Here is an 18,777-nt window from a genome sequence, read left to right as displayed (position 1 = left end):
AGACTGTTGGCTTCCAGCTTGATGTTACAGCTTCACAATCTCTTTTCAATAATAATTTTTAAGTTATTTAATAAAGTCATTTAAATATGAACATTTCCTGAAAATGTTCAGAAACTGAAACCTTGAATTACAGTAAAATGTTACAATTAGGTAATAATATGAACTTATTGCAACAATAAATGTAAGTTTTGAAGCTGGTGTGTTAGATTCAATCAGCGTTTACCTCTTGTTGGAGTTGTATCTGCACACTTTCACTGGGCTTGTCTTTCTCAGGAGTTAAACAGGCTTCATCAGTCATTAGAATTTTGCAATCAACTGTGTTCTTTGTTCCTGATCCTACATTATTTGACAGGGCAATGTGCAGTGTCGATGTTTCCAAGTTCCAAGGCTGATCTTCTATAATAAAATGAAAGTACAATTAGTCATTAAGTCGAAGCAAACAGATAGTTGTGATTGGAACACAGGAACAGCAGTAGTTCATTCAGACACTTATTTAGCAATTCCACATTGTTTAGCAATTAGTAATTCTCAGGGAATACAACAGTTACAATGGGACATCATGATGCTCCAAACTGGAGCAAGTGTCTTCAAATTCTAGACTTAACTGACATAAATGAAAAGCTGCAAGTCGGCAGCGTGCAGGTTTACAGGGGAGCAGGCTTCCCAGTTTCAGATGAAGGTTTTTCAAGGAGACTTTTTTTGTACAGATTACATTTCAGTCCAAGCAGTCTTAAAAAGAGATTGCAGCAAAGGTCATAATCCAGTCTCTTTCCCCCTCAAAAAAGAGGGAGGGTGGATTTAGGAGACAGGAAATGTAAGCTTACAAGGCAAGATGATATGGCAGCATTACAGGCCGGTTATGGGGGATAACAATACCCAGAGTGGGACAGTTAGGCACAGAGCATAGAAACATTGAGAGATGCAGGAAATAGGGTTGTAAAGATAAGGAAATTATTATTTTCTTTAATTTCCTAATCAACAATTTTAGAGATGTTATCACACATCAATAGAGCAGATGGGGCTTGAACCGATTCAAAGCGCTCTAATTAACCCGTTAGGAGATGATGAATAGCTCTCAGCATGAACAAATACATGTTAGTTCATATGATCTCATGGAATTACAGAGGAAAATTTACAAGGACATCAAAACTGAGTATTAAATATTCCAAAGTACATAACTTTTTCGAAGGACAAGGAGGAGCGAGAAGGTTGGGTTGCTTTGTTAGTATGGGCTGGAATAAACATGATAGCAAAAAATGATCTTGGATTAAAATGGGCAAAGCTAAGAAATAACAAAGAAGTGGCAGGAGTAGTCTTTAGTCTCCTGACAGTAACCATACTGTAGAAAAGAGAATAAATCAGGTTATAAAGATGACTGACTTTAATCATCATATAGATCGGGTCAATCAAATTGACACAGGTAACCAAGAAGGAGAACTTTCTGGGTGTCTTTGACACAGTTACCAAGAATAATATGTCATGGGTCCAAGCAGGGATCAGACTATTTTGTATCTGGTGAGGTAGAATGAGATAGGTTTAACTAACGATTTCAGAGTCAAGCATTCCCAAGTAAACAATGACTACAATAAGATAGAATTTAATATTCAGGTTGACAGGGAGAAACGTGGATCCAAACCACACATCCTAAACAGAAATCAGGGAATTACAAAGGAATGAGGGTAGATCTGTAGTAGACTGGGAAAGGATTTACATAGAAACAAAGAAAATATGAACGGGAGCAGGAAATTTGGCTCTTCAAGCCTACTCTGCCAAACATGGCTGATCATCCTACTCCATTCCCTTTTCCTGCATTCACCCTAATGCCTTTGATCCCTTTAGCCCAAAGAACTATGTTTATCTACTTCTTGAAAACATTTTATGTTTTGGTCAACAAATTTCTGTGGCAGAGATTATTACAATTTCACCACTCTCTGGATGAAGAAATTTCTCCTCATCTTAGTCCTATGTTAGACCATGACCCCTGTTTCTGGATTCCTGGTCATTGGGAACACCTGCTTGCATTTTACCTTGTCTCGTCCTGTTAAAAATTTACAAGTTTCTATGAGATGCCCCCCCACCCTCGTCATTCTTCTAAATTGCAATGAACATAGTCCTAACAAATCTAGTTTCTCTTTGTATGTCAGTACTGCCAGCCCAGGAAACAATCTGATAAACCTTTGCTGCACTCCCTCCATATTCAGAACATCCTTCCTCAGATAAGGAGACCAGAACTGCACACAATTCCAGGTGTGGTCTCACCCCGGCCCTGTGCAATTAGAAACCGAAAGAACTGCAGATGCTGTAAATCAGGAGCACAAACAATGTTGCTGGAAAAGCTCAGCAAGTCTGGCAGCCTCTGTGAACCCAAAAACAGAGTTAATGTTTTGGGTCCAGTGACCCTTCCTCAGAACTGATAGTGGCTGGGAAATCGTCAACTTATATGCGAAAAATAGGGAGGGGTTTAAGATGTGGAGTATACGATAGGATACAGCCTAAAGTGAGAGAACAGTTGGAGTAACAAAGGAGTTGCTAATGATCAGGCTAGGAGGGTGAGTAGTTGGTAATGGGGGCAGTTAGTGACTAACAACAGGGGGTGTGTAATGGCAGGCTATGTGATAACAAGGTCTGGTGTGTGGGGTCGGGGTTGGGATATGGGAGAGTTGAGGCCCTAAAATTATTGAACTCAATATTGAGTCCAGAGAGCTGCAGGGTCCCCAGGCAGAAAATGAGCTTTTGTTCTTCAAGCTTCGCTCAACTTTCAGTGACTGGTGTACAAGGTGACAAAGGTCTTGTTGCACCTCCCCCTTTCCCAACATGTTGCCATTCAGATATTAAACTGATTTCCTGTTTTTGCTATCAAAATGGATAAAGCTCACATTTATCCTATATTTCACCTGCCACACATTTGCCTGCTCACTCAACTTGTCCAAGACACAGTGAAGTATCTCTGCGTCTCCTCACAGTTCACCCTCCCATCCAGATTTGTATCAACTGTAAATGTGGAGGTATTACATTTAGTTCCCTCATCTAAATCATAATATATATTATGAAAAGGTAGGATGCAAGTACTGAGCCATGTGCTTACCACTCTTTATTGTGTGCCACTCAGAAAAATGACCTGTTTATTCCTAATTTGTTTCCTTTCTGCCAGTCAGTTCTCTCTCCATGTCAGCACACTACCTCCATTCCCATGCACATTAGATGCAGAAATATTATTTCCTTTATGGGAGAGTCTGGGGCGAGGGCATAATCTAAGATCAAGAGGGTGCCCATTTAAGATTGCAATAAGGAGAATATTATTCTCTCAGGAAGTAATGAATCTATGGAATTCTTTACCGCAGATGATTATCAAGTTTGGGTGGTTAAGTATAATCAAGGTTGAGACAGAATAATTTTAATCAGTAAGAGAATTGAGGGTCATGGAGAAGAGGCAGGAAGGTGTTGAGGATCACTGAATCAGCCATCAATTGAATTGTGGAGCAGACTCAATCGGTTGGATAGCCTTATTTTGTTCCTGTATATTATGACTTCAGATTCAGCCCTCAGAAAGATGTTTGAAAGCAACAAAAGAATGAATTGAAGGGACAGAGGTGGGGAATGGGGATGTGTGGTGGAATGATCTAAACATACAGAACAAATTTTAAAAATTTAATGAACTGGAATTACATCAGACATCACTTCCTTCATTGTAGAATTAAACCACAAACTCCAACACTGCCAATTTAGTATTGTTACAATCTCAAACCATCAAGGACTACTTCAGAAGCCTATTAACAGTCACTCCTATCACAGTTCACACATAGATTTTTTGCTTCTAGCCTCTAAGATAGCTTTTTTAAACTTAGTTTATGAGATATGGGTGCTGCTTCCAAGGCCAACAGTTATTGCTGATTTACAACTGCCCCTGAAAAGATAGTGGAGAGCTACCTTCTTGAACTGTTGCAGTCTGTGTTGTGTAGTTACACTCACAGTGAAGTAAGGATTTGGTTTCCCACTGGAAACCTACAAGGTGAGGCACACAAGTTAGAAAGTGGTTTCATTTTCATTGAGCCTCTCAGGTAAAATATTTCAAAATGCCAGACTTCAGAAAAGTCTGACGTGTTATACCACAGCACACAAGAGAGAACCGATACTTATTGCTTGCAGTTTGAAAGGAGCCTGACACCTTCTTGTGTTGCATCTTTTATTGTCGCTGTTGCAGTCTTATTGCAGCAAGATTTTAAATCAAATTCTTCTTCTGTGTTTGATTGTTGACTGGTGCCAGTGGTGATTGGCATCTCAGTTCGTTCCTCCTACAGGAAAAAGATGCCCCACACATTTATTATGAGATACAAACAACACAGTGGCACATCATGTAAGTGGAGTCTTTAGGAAGACAGTGCCACAAGTCCAGGCCATTTCAATTTTAAGAGCCTAGTTAAATATATTAAACGCGATTCCCTGTCAAAGCTTCTGATGGATGGGAGATGAATGCTTTATCTCCCTGTGGCTTGCTCCTGCACTCACCAGGTTTGCCGAATTGTACCAGAAACAGGCACCAACCTCATGACACAAATTTAATACAGCATTGGAGTCAGATTGGTGTTATTGATATTTGTACTTTAAGTTCTTACCCACCAGCCAAAAAGCAGGAAACAAATACCTTTTAACATGAGTGCAGTGTCAAGCTTCAGGGAATGACACTGCCTCCCTTTGAATTGCCACAAATTTTGTTCTCTTCAGGCATGGTGGTAGTAGGGTTAAAATTAGCTCACATTGTGAGGATTTACAAGCGGGAACACTCACAGAATGATAACATTGTGAGAATTTATTATCCATCTTAAACATCATGACTTGCAACAACTATAAATACTGTTCTCAAGGGGAGCTGTCATCTGGCATCGCACTAAAGAAATGACTCACTGTGCAGTGATGAGATACTGGTTTTTGCTTGTTGAGGGGATACTTACTTGCCCTGTATCTTCAGTTTCTGGTTCTTTTATGGATGAAGAAATTTCCTGTTCTGCTCCAGTAACGTGGCAGTAATCAATCTGAGACTGTAATGTGGGCGTGTCCTCACTTGTCACACTTTCAAACATCTGTGATGATGTAAAGGATGAGGAAGATATTGCAGATGTGGGCTCCCTCTCTTCAACTCTGGTGAATGTTGGGCTGGTGTCTCCATTTATTCTAATTTTCCCATCCTTCTGCACACAGGCATGTAAAGAAAATAACCCAGGTCCGATGTTAGTTCCTCAATTACAAAGTTCTACCAAAAAGCAAAATTAAATAATTGCCCAAGAGTCGGCCATGTTAGACACATGCCTGCTTTGATGATGGTAATACCCAGGTTGGATTCTGATGGAGTGAAAATGTTTACACTGACATATGTCCCTAGCTGACACAGCAGAGCTTTGTTAACCACATGCATGCCATCTGTCACACCCTGAAACCCAGCAATAGACATGCTGCTCCTCACTCTCTAGGGCTGACTAACTTCATAGATGAATGAGATGGCATTATTTGCTCACTTAAACATTACATCTGTCATGACCTTTAAGAAATGCTGTTTTGAAGTTTGTGAATGTGCTGCAAAGGTTAATAACGAAATAACCTCAATCCATAGAGGTTCAAGGCCACAGTAATCATAAGAGTGGCAAATATAGGGTCCCTACCAACACAAATTGCACTGATCTTTCCAGCTAGCAACTCACAAAGGAAGGTATTTGTCTCCTTGGAGAGACACAGTTTGTAAAATCCCTGGCACTCTGAAAGCTGAAGGTGATAATTCTTTACTTAGATTTCGGGCAGGCTAATGCCTTCTTCTACCCCTGATTGGCTGCTTTTGTTCTCAGGAGGGGTTGCTGGAGCCGAAATGTTAATTCTGCTTTCTCTCCACAGATACTGCCAGACCTGCTTGGATTTTACAGCAATTTCTGTTTTTGTTTCTGATTTCCAGCACCTGCAGCTCCCTGGTCTTTCTGAATGCTTTTTTTCTCTGTTATGGTTTTGACCTTGGGCAGAAGCAAGTCCCTAACTTGGCTAGACCACATTACCAGATACCAGTTCTTGGGCAGCTGAACTCTTCTGTCTCCTCATCCCCATTTCCCCTACTCACTGAAGGTACTTCCTCTAATGTACACAACGCCAAAAGGGACAGCGCGACTCTCTGGTTCCTTTGCTGGAGTTCTTGACTCCCAGGATATCTCCACCTCCAGACTCCCTTCTCTTTCACTCTCTCATTAACAATAAATAAATAAAGTTCACTAACAGTCACCTTCTACTACACGATCTGCTGCTACATGTAGTCACAGCCCCTACTTACATGCTTTTTCACTCAACCTTGTACTACCTCTTTAACATTTCACACCCAATGGCATGAGTTCTTATCTCCTGTAGTGACCTTTCATATAGTACCTTATTGTATACCCTTTAGAAATCCAAATACCTGTGCATTCTACTTACTGCCTCTTATTTATTCACCCAGCTGTTAATCCCCAAAGAACACCATTAAAGTTGTCAAAAATATGACTTATATTTCACAAAACCTGTCCTATTGTTTTATCATTTTCCAAATATCTAGCTACAACCTCCAATGACAGGTATTAGACTAACTAACCTATAATTTTCATCTTCTGCCTCCTTCCTTTTTTGAATCGTGTTGCTATATATGCGCTTTTCCAAACCAATGATACCCTTCCAGGATCTAGAGTATTTCGCCAGATTATAGCCAATGCATTCAATCTAGCTGTAACACATTCCTTTAAAACCATAGCCTGCAAAATTTAATTGATCTATCCAATTAGTCTTACAACCCTGTAAATTGTTCCTTTGAGGTATTTATCCAATCAAATATTTATTAATTTGTTCACAGGATAAAGGTTATGCTTGCTAGGCCCACCAATGATAGCTGTGATGGGTTACCATGACTAAAACTACCTTTATATTATAAATTTACTAACTGATTTTAAATTCCAACAGCACTATGATGAGATTTGAAATCATATGACCAGATAATGAACCTGGGCCTCTGGTTTACAGTCTAATCACATTACCATCTATCTCTGAGATGTCCTCTTTGTCCTTCTAGGTGCTAGAGGTCAGGTTTGGAAGGTAGTGTTGAAGGAGCTGTGGTCAGGTGATCTGATCTTTTGAATGTTTCTATTGAACTTGATTCCGCAACCCTTTCAGCCAATGTGTTCTAGAATACAACTCATTGTGTACAAACAAACAATTCTTCCTTATGTTGGCTCTATTTTACCACTTACCTTAAATCAGAATCCTCTGACAGCCTATTTTCTGCCACTGCAAACAGTTTCAACTTATTTACGCTGTCAAAACTGTCGATGATTTTGAACAGCTTTATCAAAGTCCCCTCTTAAACTTCTTTGTTTAAGGAGAACAATCCTAACTTCCTCACTCTTTCTACAAAATCTGAAACCCCTGATCCTGGCATCACTCACAGAAAACTCTTTTGCCCTCTCTCCAATGTCTTGTCATCCTTCCTAACTCTGATGCCCAGAACAGAAATTGATACTCCAGCTGAGTCCTAACCTCAAGAAGGAATCTCCTCCAATGGATTAATTGGCATTGAGCAATCTACCATTACATAGCGTAGAGACTAATGTCAGAATAGGTGGTCGGTCCACCAGCACATAGATCAAATACATTGGTTTTATTGGCTCACCTTAAATGATTTCAGCACAGTTTGTGAATCTTTTGGTTGTGAATAAGGCTTGGGGGTCAACATAGGCACTGCCTTACAGGCAACAGTTCTGGTTGGGGATGTTACTGTTGCAGAAACGTTCTTCTGGGACTGGCTGCTGGGAATGATCATTGCTTCAACAGTGGCAGTATATTTTTGGATAGGCAGTGATTGTTGTCGTAAGTACTTCAGTGAATTAGGATCTTTTGTTGGTGAGGATGGAGCCTCAGAATCCACAGATCGACTTCTCTCCAGGAATTTTGGCATCACAAGGTTTTCAAGAATAGGTTCACTGATGATAAATCTCTGTGAATATTTTTTTAAAATGGCTTCAGCCTCTTCTGGAGTCCTTGCATTTTTATACGCTTCTTGGAGAGCAAGTTCTCTGCATTCCCTGAGGTTCAAAATCGAATAATGATACATAGTTTAAATACTTCACTTTATAATCAAGCTTTCTCAGAATCTGTTTGATGCATTGAAGATGCAGATCATTGAAGATGCAGATCATTTTAAATTACAATGCCAATTATACTCCATTTCTAATTTTATTCTCTTTAATGTCTCCAATAAAACTTCCCCATCTGTTTATCTTGCGGTAAAGAAATACAGGAAATTAATATTCACTTTAAAGTCTCCTGGCGAGTACAGCGATTCTACTTCACTCTGCAATAAAAGTTTACAGAAGTTTTTGGATCTTGTGTTTTGCTGGATATATGGCAGACTTGCAGTCGTCTCAGGCTCAAACTCATGTCTAGCTCACAGACACACCAAGAGCTAGGATGTTGGAAAATGCACTAAAGTTGAATAAAATAAATTTTCAAACTGGAGAATGTTGCAGTTCTCCAAGGGTCAGTGCCAGGGCCTCCATTTTTTTAGATATAATATGTATATAAAATGGTCCTATTGTAAAAGCTGTGCAAGGACAAACATCCAAGCAGTTCATGAGTATCAATATTTTTAGGTGATAGAACACACATAGAGTAATTAGCAAAGTATATGGATATCATTAATAGCGATATTGAGTACAAAAGCAGAGAAGTCATTCTGCACCTTTTTATGCTCTGGCTAGGCGACAATTGGGTTTTTGCTTCCAATTCCGGCAGTCACATTTTATGAAGAATGTGAGGTTTCTTGAGAGGGTGCAAAACAGATTTACCTGGACAGTTCCAGGAGTGAGCAATTTTAGGTACATGGTTAGACGAGAGAAGCAGGTTGTTCCCCGTGGAGCCAAGAGGATTATGGGAGATTTGATAGAAGTTGACAAAATAATGAGAAGTTTGGGTCATGTGGACAAGAAAAGCTGTTCGCATCAATTCTTGTTTCAATGACCCAGAGAAACAGATTTAGGTTTTGGGCAATTAATACACGGGAAATATGAGGAAGAACATTCTTCTGCAGTGAGGGATAAGTTGGAACCTGTTGTCTGTCTTTATTCCCATTACCCTCATAATGGTTGATTTCAAAAGTATATTGTATGATACTTGAGGAAAATAAGCTTACAAGATTATATCAGGGAATGGGGCTGGTTGGCTGGCTTTGTGCAGAATTAGTATGAAGTTAATAAATCCAATGGCTTCCTTCTGTACTGTAATGACTCTCTGAGCTGGGTTTTGCTGAATTAAACATGGGCAAACCAGTGCCGCTTAGGGGAAAAAAAGACATAGGAACTGGGACTGAACTGATTCCCACCAGCCACAACTGAAACACGGTAGTCATGACCCAAAAAGCACAAAAAAGGATATCTTACTGCCTACTTCATTTGCCTGAATCTTTCCTGTAATTTGAAATTTTCAGAGAGATCAGTGGGCTTCCAAAACTTATTTGAACTATATCGGGTGAGAGGATTTGATAACTATGAAGAAATCTGTTCTGGAGTCAGAAACATTTGAAAAGTAAGTTTAAAAGTTGTTGTCAACTTCATAAATATCAATTAGATGCTAAATGATAGTTTTGGTATATGTTTAATGCAGTGATTAATGATAGGGTTTCTTTCTTAAAAGATATGCAACCTTTAATTGATCAGCACTACGAATCTCCAAATGTATTACAGAACATTAATTCACTGGATAAATTGCATTCTTGCATTGAACATGATTGAGATCTAGGTTTCACTGTGCTGTTTGGACACTGTGCTCTAAGTATTACATTAATTCACATTCCATTACTCTGTTAAACCTTTGAAGCAGTAGGCCAGGTGGCCATTTGGTCAGTTTATGTCAAAAAGTATTTAATTGTAATCAACTCAAACATGTTCAACCTTTGAAACATCAAACAGAGGCCATTTATTTCACTACTTCACAAGTTTTAATACTTTCTTTATTCAGCAACATAACTCCATTATAATGCCCAGTTGAGCTCCAAATCTCACTAAGTAAATTCAGCTCAGCAGGAGTTGATGCCACAGCTGTCAAACAGACTGTGCACATGAATCTGATTGGCAGGTATATGAGCAATTCAATATATACTGCTTTATTCAGAGATTTCTGAATGGCTGTTCTTTTTTACAGTTTCATAAGCACTTAAGAAAATTATTCTTCAAGTGGAGTCTGAACTTGTCTGATTGACTGTTTTATGAGCTCCAATAATGATCGAGGTGCTTTTTAAGAAATTGTTATATGGCTAATTTTTTTATGGTCTCATGAATATCCCAAAGGCATCATAACATCATAAATATTATTATATGACTTCTTCACATAGAGAATGGTATGTATATGGAACCAGCTACCAGCGAAAGTAGTAGAAGTAGTTACAAATATTATATTTAAAAGACATTTGGCCAAGTATTGGATAGAAAAGATTTAGAGGGATGTTGGCCAAAAGCAGGCAAATGGGACTAGCTCAGTTCAGGAAAATTGGTCAGCATGGATGAGTTAGGCTAAAGGGCACATTTCCATACTGGAAATCTATATGACTTTATGACTAATAAGTCTATTTTCTTCTAGTCGTTGTTGGCTGAATGGACATGGAGGTATAGAGAGGGCGTGGGAATGAATAAGGATGGGGATGGGGGTGATGAGTGAGGGATAGACTGTCTTGTACAAATCTTATACAATATTCTTGTACAAAACTGAGCCAATGTCCTAGTGAAGGACATAAAATCTTTTGGTCTGCTCTGCATAGCATCTTGCTACCATAATTCCCACCTAAGTCCCGTTTCCGATAGCCCACACTACAAAGTATCTCCCTCACCTCATGATGAAGACATCAAGGCCAGATACTGCTGCCCAGGAGGCAAAATCAGGTCTGAATACTCAACAAAATATGGGCTAAATTATTCACTATCTTTAATGCCTTCTAATTATGCTGTGGTATGTTAGTAAAGCATTATTATTCTTCCATTCTCACTTTTTAAGAAAATCTTTTGAGTTTTGAAAGATATTTGTTGGATCTAATTCAGTGTGATATTTAAGAGAGTATATTAAATACTTGGTATTTAAATACTTGGTAGGCAATAGGGCATCTAGGCGAGCTGCCTAATATTTGTGGGACCAAAGGCGAAACCTGGTTGGCATATGCAGGGTGACATACACTCACTAAATGGCTATGGCTACTAGCTTCAAATAAGCACAATATCAGCAGCAAACCCACATGCCAGAAATACAAGTTCTGCATTGTTTCTTTCTTTTTTGGGCGTATGTGAGCTGAAGACTTTGGGGTGGGGTGGCAGATACTCAGAGTGAGCAACCCACACTATTTTGCTGGAACCAAGAAGAGCATGCCTTCATCTACTTGCTCCAGAAAAAAAATAATTTTGAGATTTACCTTATCTCCATCCCAGGAAATCCAATCCCAGAGCTGCATGTGAATCTGATTGTGCACGCGAGTGTGCATGAATGAGCTTGTGTGTGAGTGTGTTTGTGCATGTGTGTGTGTGAGTTACTGCATGAGTGTGCATGTGTGAACATATGTGTAAGCACTTGCATATGCGCATGTATGAGTTTGTGTATGTGTGCATGTGTGTATGACTGTGTGTGTGTGCGAAGGGGTGGAGGTTGTTAGGAAATGGAGGTCTGCTCCCAGAGTTGGGTGAGGGCAGGATTGTCAGAGATGTGCCCTGAGGGATTGGAACACTGGGGCAGGAGAATAGTAGGAGGTGGATGTTTGGGAGACAGAGGCCTTAGGAAACAAGGTCTCAAGATGAAAGAAAGCAGAGTCATTGGGGTACTCTTAGGGACTCAGAAATGTCAGAACAGTGTGTCCTGTTGCAGGGTTTTGGTGAATTCACTGCAGAAATAACACAACACTTAGATCGCACATTCGCCTCCTTCAGGTGATTTGATCATTCTCCCACCCTACCTTCATTGAGAAGCTAGTTGTGGCAGGCTGCAGGCAGAATATTTCAATCCTTCAACCTCCAAGGTGACCCAAACCTACCATTTTTTGAGGGTTTAAAATTCATTCTGTGCACTAGTTTTTGGCAAATATGCTTCGCATTGATTGGAAAACAAGGTCAGGTTTGTACAATGTTATATTCAAAATTCATACTTCTCCTCCACAATTTCTCTATATGTTTTAATGCTCTTCCGCCTTTCTGAGCTGCGCTCCCCACTCATTATTTTTTCCACAATATCTCGTTCCTCCTTCCGTTTGATGAGATCCTGGGATGCACTCCTCCTCCGGTTCTTCCAGCGAGCCAGATCCTGCAGAAAGATAACGTTGGTCTTTACATTGTGTCACATAAATGTAAATGTCAGCCCCCTAAGCAGAAACAATTAACTTGCATTTATATAAAACTTTCATTTTGAAACAAAAGTTACAACTTGCTTCAAGAGGCATAAGGGACAAATTGATACCAAATCAAAGAAGTTAATTATCAGAAGAAAGATTCATAATATGGTTGAAGTAATGGGTTACTTCGGGGGGGTGGGGGGGTGGCAGAGTTTGGATAAGACTGGTAATGGTTACAAGAATTACGATGTACTGAAAACTACATGGCTGACCCAGTGGCTCAGTGGTTAGCACTGCTGCCTCACAATGCCAGTGACCCAGGTTTGATTCCAGCCTTGGGTAACTGTCTGTGTGGAGTTTGCACTGTCTCCCCATGTCTGTGTGGGGATGCTCTGGTTCCCTCCTCAGTCCAAAGATATGCAGGTTAGTTGGATTGGCCATGCTAAATTGCCCATTGTGTCCAAGGATTAGCCATGGGAAATGCAGAGCTACAGGGATAGTGTGTCGGGGTAGACTCAATGGATCGAATGGCCTACTTTTCCTCACTGTAGGGGTTCTATGTATCTTTAACCTACATCCAATCATAGTTCTTCTGGCATCACACTAACACTGCGCAGTTTGCTAATTTAAGGTAGTCTCTGCTGTCAGCACTAAAAAGGTTTTTATTACATGTGTGCAATAACAAATAAGGGCAAGGTTTATGGGAATGTTTCATGGTGTCAGCAGACACAGACGTCAAATATGCGAGTACAGTTGAGCCTAGTGCTTTAGGATTGGCCCCTCTGCTGAGACATGCAGCCAAAGGTTGGGTAAAGTTAGTTCCTCTTAACACTGGTCTACATCCATTTAAATTTAGTCTGCACCTACTGTCGGCAGACGCAGATGGCGGGAAAAGCTGGGGAAGGGTTTATATGCAGAAGGAGAGGGAGTAATCATGCATAAAACCAGAGAGATGCAGACCTGGAAGACCCGGTGTAAGAAGTGTAAAGGAACACTGAAGTTGTCAACCCTGAAAACATGAGGAGTACTCATGAGAGACATTATTAAGGCAGTGGGAAGATGTAGTTTTCAAGCAGCCTAGCAGTGTAGTATTGTGGAAATAGTGCCCATTAGCAACTATTAATTCTCCCAGGCTGACCTGTATCCGGTCCTTTCTCTGTTTGTCTCTCTCCTTTGGCTCTGTCTCTACCTATCATTTACACTGCACCCAACCAAATCTTCTTCATAAAGTCCAACTTTTTCCTAGCTTCCATCAGTTCTGAAGAAAAGTCACTGCACCCAAAATGTTAACTCTGTTTTCTCTGTGCAGATGCCGCCTGACCTGCTGAGTTTTTCTATAATCTTCACAAACTGCTCTTTGGTTCTAGTTGTATGGGCTGCAGGTAAAACAGAATGGTGAGCAGGGGTGAAGGTTATTAGATAAGAGAGGAGCATGAGGCCAGTGAGAAGCCAGGTTGACAGAGACATAAGACAAGAGGTGGTCTGTGTTATAAATGCCGCTTTAGAAGACATAGATAGATAACAATATCAAGCAGTTTCATTTTCTAATCTTACTTCTTGCCATTTGTCCTGGTCTTCACGTAGTAGGCTATGAATGTTGTGCAGTTCCTCATGGCGAGCTTTACTATGGGGCTGGACTGCAACATCTTCTTCAGGTCTCATATCATTCATACTAACGCTTCTGGAAAGCAGAGATATAAACGAGCAATGTGAGAATTTTTTTTCTTTCCTCCTGAAGATGATTTAATTAAGGTATATTCCCCCTCCACATAAGGGTACTAGGATTAATCAAACAAAACCCTATTCAGCATGAATAATGCTTATTCTACCCATGTGGTGGATTTATTTGTAACAACACACAGGATTTCTATAACAATCGACTAGAAATGTTAATCAAGTTTAAACGGTTTCTGACAGTTTTTAACTAACTCCTGATGTCATTCATGTGGATTAATCAAGTATCTATCTAAAATTAAAAAACAGGCAAAAATTGTGTTCAAATACATGAATAGATTTGCCTAACAGTGCATTTACAAAATACAGCAGTCTTTGTTTTAAACAACATACACTGATCTGCAGTTTAGTCCACAGGCTTACCTAATATCAAACAGCAACAGATAAGATCTGCTAAAACTTTCATTATCTAGAAACACATCTCTAAGGTTACAAGGGACTTTTTTTTGATTATGCAAGGTGTAACTGAATATTAACCAAATTGGTGGATAGTTCTGAAGTTAGAAGAAATTGCTTTTTATTTTATCCCCCATATCATATAATATCCCAGCTATGAAACAGTAAGGGGATTTCAGGCGATTGTGAAATTATGTCATGGGATTTCTCATTCAGAACTTGGACATTCTTCCAGGATGTTCCTGGAAAGGAATTACATTTGAATCAGATGAAAAATCCATTAGCCAGGTTTACAAATGTGTTCATAATCTGACTTCTCCAGTGTTTTCAGTTAAAAACAGATGGCTAAATGATTCATGTTCAAAACCTTTCTCATTATTCAGTGTGATTCATGATTTTAAAGAGGATGCAATGTCTATGCAAAATTTACAGATTTTTTGGCATTAGATATTCTCAAATGCTTAAATCCACAATGGGAAATGATCATGCATGACATTTTACACAGAATCTATTAAAATTAAATATAATGTTACAAGCATGCGTTTTAATAAAATGCGAGCCAAACCAAAGAAAGAGCCAACATGACAGAAGCAGCACCACATTCACACTAATGCAATTTTTCATAGAATGCAAATACCAAGTGAGTCAATGCACAAGATCAGCATCCACTTCCAGCCTACATCAAACCTGTTGCCACACAACATATGAGACAGGTATCTGCAAGGAAGATTTATAGAAGCATTTATCATTGTAAATACCCATAGAATGTTCTGTACAATAAGAATAGTGATATAAAGGGTTGTGCATGAATGGACATTAGGGTGCTTGTGATTATCTGAAGAAGCTAAGTAGGGCAAAGGTGATATTGCTTATTATTCTTTGATTTAGAAGTTTTGATAACTTCAGTGGTTGATTTTTTAAAAAAATCATAAGTACTTTGTGTCAGAGATAATGGGAACTGCAGATGCTGGAGATTCCAAGATAATAAAATGTGAGGCTGGATGAACACAGCAGGCCAAGCAGCGTCTCAGGAGCACAAAAGCTGACGTTTCGGGCCTAGACCCTTCATCAGAGAGGGGGATGGGGGGAGGGAACTGGAATAAATAGGGAGAGAGGGGGAGGCGGACCGAAGATGGAGAGTAAAGAAGATAGGTGGAGAGGGTGTAGGTGGGGAGGTAGGGAGGGGATAGGTCAGTCCAGGGAAGACGGACAGGTCAAGGAGGTGGGATGAGGTTAGTAGGTAGCTGGGGGTGCGGCTTGGGGTGGGAGGAAGGGATGGGTGAGAGGAAGAACCGGTTAGGGAGGCAGAGACAGGTTGGACTGGTTTTGGGATGCAGTGGGTGGGGGGGAAGAGCTGGGCTGGTTGTGTGGTGCAGTGGGGGGAGGGCTGGGCTGGTTGTGTGGTGCAGTGGGGGGAGGGCTGGGCTGGTTGTGTGGTGCAGTGGGGGGAGGGCTGGGCTGGTTGTGTGGTGCAGTGGGGGGAGGGCTGGGCTGGTGATTGAGAACGCCCTTGACCGCGTCTCCCGCATTTCCCGCGACACATCCCTCACACCCCGCCCCCGCCACAACTGCCCCAAGAGGATCCCCTCATTCTCACACACCACCCTACCAACCTCCGGATACAACGCATTATCCTCCGACACTTCCGCCATTTACAATCCGACCCCACCACCCAAGACATTTTTCCATCCCCTCCCCTGTCTGCTTTCCGGAGAGACCACTCTCTCTGTGACTCCCTTGTTCGCTCCACACTGCCCTCCAACCCCACCACACCCGGCACCTTCCCCTGCAACCGCAGGAAATGCTACACTTGTCCCCACACCTCCTCCCTCACCCCCATCCCAGGCCCCAAGATGACATTCCACATTAAGCAGAGGTTCACCTGCACATCTGCCAATGTGGTATACTGCATCCACTGTACCCGGTGCAGCTTCCTCTACATTGGGGAAACCAAGCGGAGGCTTGGGGACCGCTTTGCAGAACACCTCCGCTCAGTTCGCAACAAACAACTGCACCTCCCAGTCGCAAACCATTTCCACTCCCCCTCCCATTCTCTTGATGACATGTCCATCATGGGCCTCCTGCACTGCCACAATGATGCCACCCGAAGGTTGCAGGAACAGCAACTCATATTCCGCCTGGGAACCCTGCAGCCATATGGTATCAATGTGGACTTCACCAGTTTCAAAATCTCCCCTTCCACTACTGCATCCCTAAACCAGCCCAGTGCATCCCCTCCCCCCACTGCACCACACAACCAGCCCAGCTCTTCCCCCCCCACCCACTGCATCCCAAAACCAGTCCAACCTGTCTCTGCCTCCCTAACCGGTTCTTCCTCTCACCCATCCCTTCCTCCCACCCCAAGCCGCACCCCCAGCTACCTACTAACCTCATCCCACCTCCTTGACCTGTCCGTCTTCCCTGGACTGACCTATCCCCTCCCTACCTCCCCACCTACACCCTCTCCACCTATCTTCTTTACTCTCCATCTTCGGTCCGCCTCCCCCTCTCTCCCTATTTATTCCAGTTCCCTCCCCCCATCCCCCTCTCTGATGAAGGGTCTAGGCCCGAAACGTCAGCTTTTGTGCTCCTGAGATGCTGCTTGGCCTGCTGTGTTCATCCAGCCTCACATTTTATTATATAAGTACTTTGTGTAATGTGTATGCTGATGTATTATCCAAATGTGTACTTGTCAATGGACCAGTAACCATGTCGTATTTACATGATTCTAAGGTAAACAGAAAAGAATATCTAAATATCATGTCCTTGGTAAAAATCAGAGAATTTAGCAATGGTGGAAGATGATCTATTCTTCTATTCTTATTCACTCACAATGCCATTCTTAAGTAGTACCGTCAGTTCACTCTTTAATGAAATGCTTATTGTTTGTTCACCTATCAATTCAATATTTATTTTACTACATTGTGATGGTACTGTGCCTTTAAGAGGGATTTATTATGTGTGGTTAGTCTTGCAGAAAGGTGTTGCCAGTAGTATCAGAAAGTCTGCTTCAGAAGCAATGTGTAAACAGCTTTGAGATGCCTGAGCATTTCTTTTTCAAAATTAGACAAAAGTAGTATGAGCAGGTGGAGTCAGGCTCACATAGACCCAGAGTTTTAGTCTTGCTTGCACGTGGCATGTTTGGAGTTGAAGCTGATCATTTTAGGTCTCTCTCTACTGCAGCAAAAAGCTTGAGTTCTCTCTCTCTGCTGTGAGATTGTTTCTTTCAGCATTCCCTTCTCCTAGGCCAGAAGGGACATAGCATGTGAGAAAATCTGTTTTGCTGAATTTGCCTTTGGCGTATGCTTATGGGTTGCTGCTATTATTGGAACAGTTGATGATTAGTAGTTAAATAATATATAATTTTAAAGTATTTTGAAAGATCTAAAGTTATGGAAATTCTACTTTTTCTATTTATACTTTAACTGTGTTGTAAGAATAAATTGTGTTTTTCTTAAAGCCTAATAGTGGACTATTCGAACCATACCTCGAACACAGTGACTTACACTTGGTTTTAAATAAGAAAGAAGTTAGGGTCTAGGCTATCTCCCTTATATGTTTTGAAGGGGTTTAGTGTGGCCCATATCAACTTTGATTAAACAGGCTTATTTCTGAACCATACTGAATTCTCTCTGCTAATCTCTCCTATTAAAAAGCCATTCCTCCCTCCCTGTGTTTAACTGCTGTAACTTCAATTTTGTAAAACTTTGAAAATAATTCCAAAATAACAATGTACTCTAACCTACAGGAAGTAATCTAGTCTTGTCACCCAGAGCTGGGGTGAGTTAGTCTCTTATTAGAGAGATGACTGGTGGTGGGTTAACCGGAGGGTCACCACACCCCAGGTGAGAGGAACGATTGAAAAGAAGAGTAACCTCAATAACATCAATCAATGTATGCACTGATCACTTGCTGTTGGTGTCACTCTTGCATTGCAAACAAACTGCTCAATATAATTGAACTGACACTCCCATTCCCTCAGAAAGTAGAACTATACAACATAAGCCCAATTGCTCTGTATAGTCTAATGGCTTGTAAGCAGCACTATAAATATTTTATCGATAAGACTTACTCAGAGGCTGTGACTAATTTAAAGTTAGCTCCCACTCTACATGTCTGTCACCTCATCATTCCCTTCAACAGCTTCTCTTAGTTCCAACCACTGCCATTGAAGTCTCATCTCCTCCTAACTGTAACAAAATGCGTAATAAGAACATAAGAACTAAGAGCAGGAGTAGGCCACCTGGCCCCTCAAGCCTGTTCCACCATTTAATAAGATCATGGCTGATCTTTTT

General features: G+C 40.9%; 1 protein-coding gene across 13 annotated transcripts in view; it reads right to left on the bottom strand.

Annotated features, from left to right (window-relative positions):
- The window catches only part of LOC125451149 (LIM and calponin homology domains-containing protein 1-like), a 375,919-nt gene that overhangs the window by 51,209 nt on the left and 305,933 nt on the right, over positions 1-18,777 (bottom strand). For 12 of the 13 annotated variants that reach the window (XM_048527931.2, XM_048527976.2, XM_048527941.2 and 9 more), the window contains 6 exons: positions 13,907-14,033; positions 12,170-12,324; positions 7,667-8,078; positions 4,950-5,186; positions 4,166-4,292; positions 224-396 (listed from right to left, as the gene is read on the bottom strand). In XM_048527931.2, coding sequence (XP_048383888.1) covers positions 224-396; positions 4,166-4,292; positions 4,950-5,186; positions 7,667-8,078; positions 12,170-12,324; positions 13,907-14,033 — 1,231 coding nt within the window. The remainder of the gene's footprint in view (positions 1-223; positions 397-4,165; positions 4,293-4,949; positions 5,187-7,666; positions 8,079-12,169; positions 12,325-13,906; positions 14,034-18,777) is intronic. The other variant, XM_048527949.2, reaches the window with a different exon arrangement.

Source organism: Stegostoma tigrinum, chromosome 1, assembly GCF_030684315.1.
Source record: "Stegostoma tigrinum isolate sSteTig4 chromosome 1, sSteTig4.hap1, whole genome shotgun sequence".
Classification (NCBI taxonomy): domain Eukaryota; kingdom Metazoa; phylum Chordata; class Chondrichthyes; order Orectolobiformes; family Stegostomatidae; genus Stegostoma; species Stegostoma tigrinum.
Note: the sequence above shows the minus strand (reverse complement) of the source record. Positions and strands in the feature narration are given on the sequence as shown.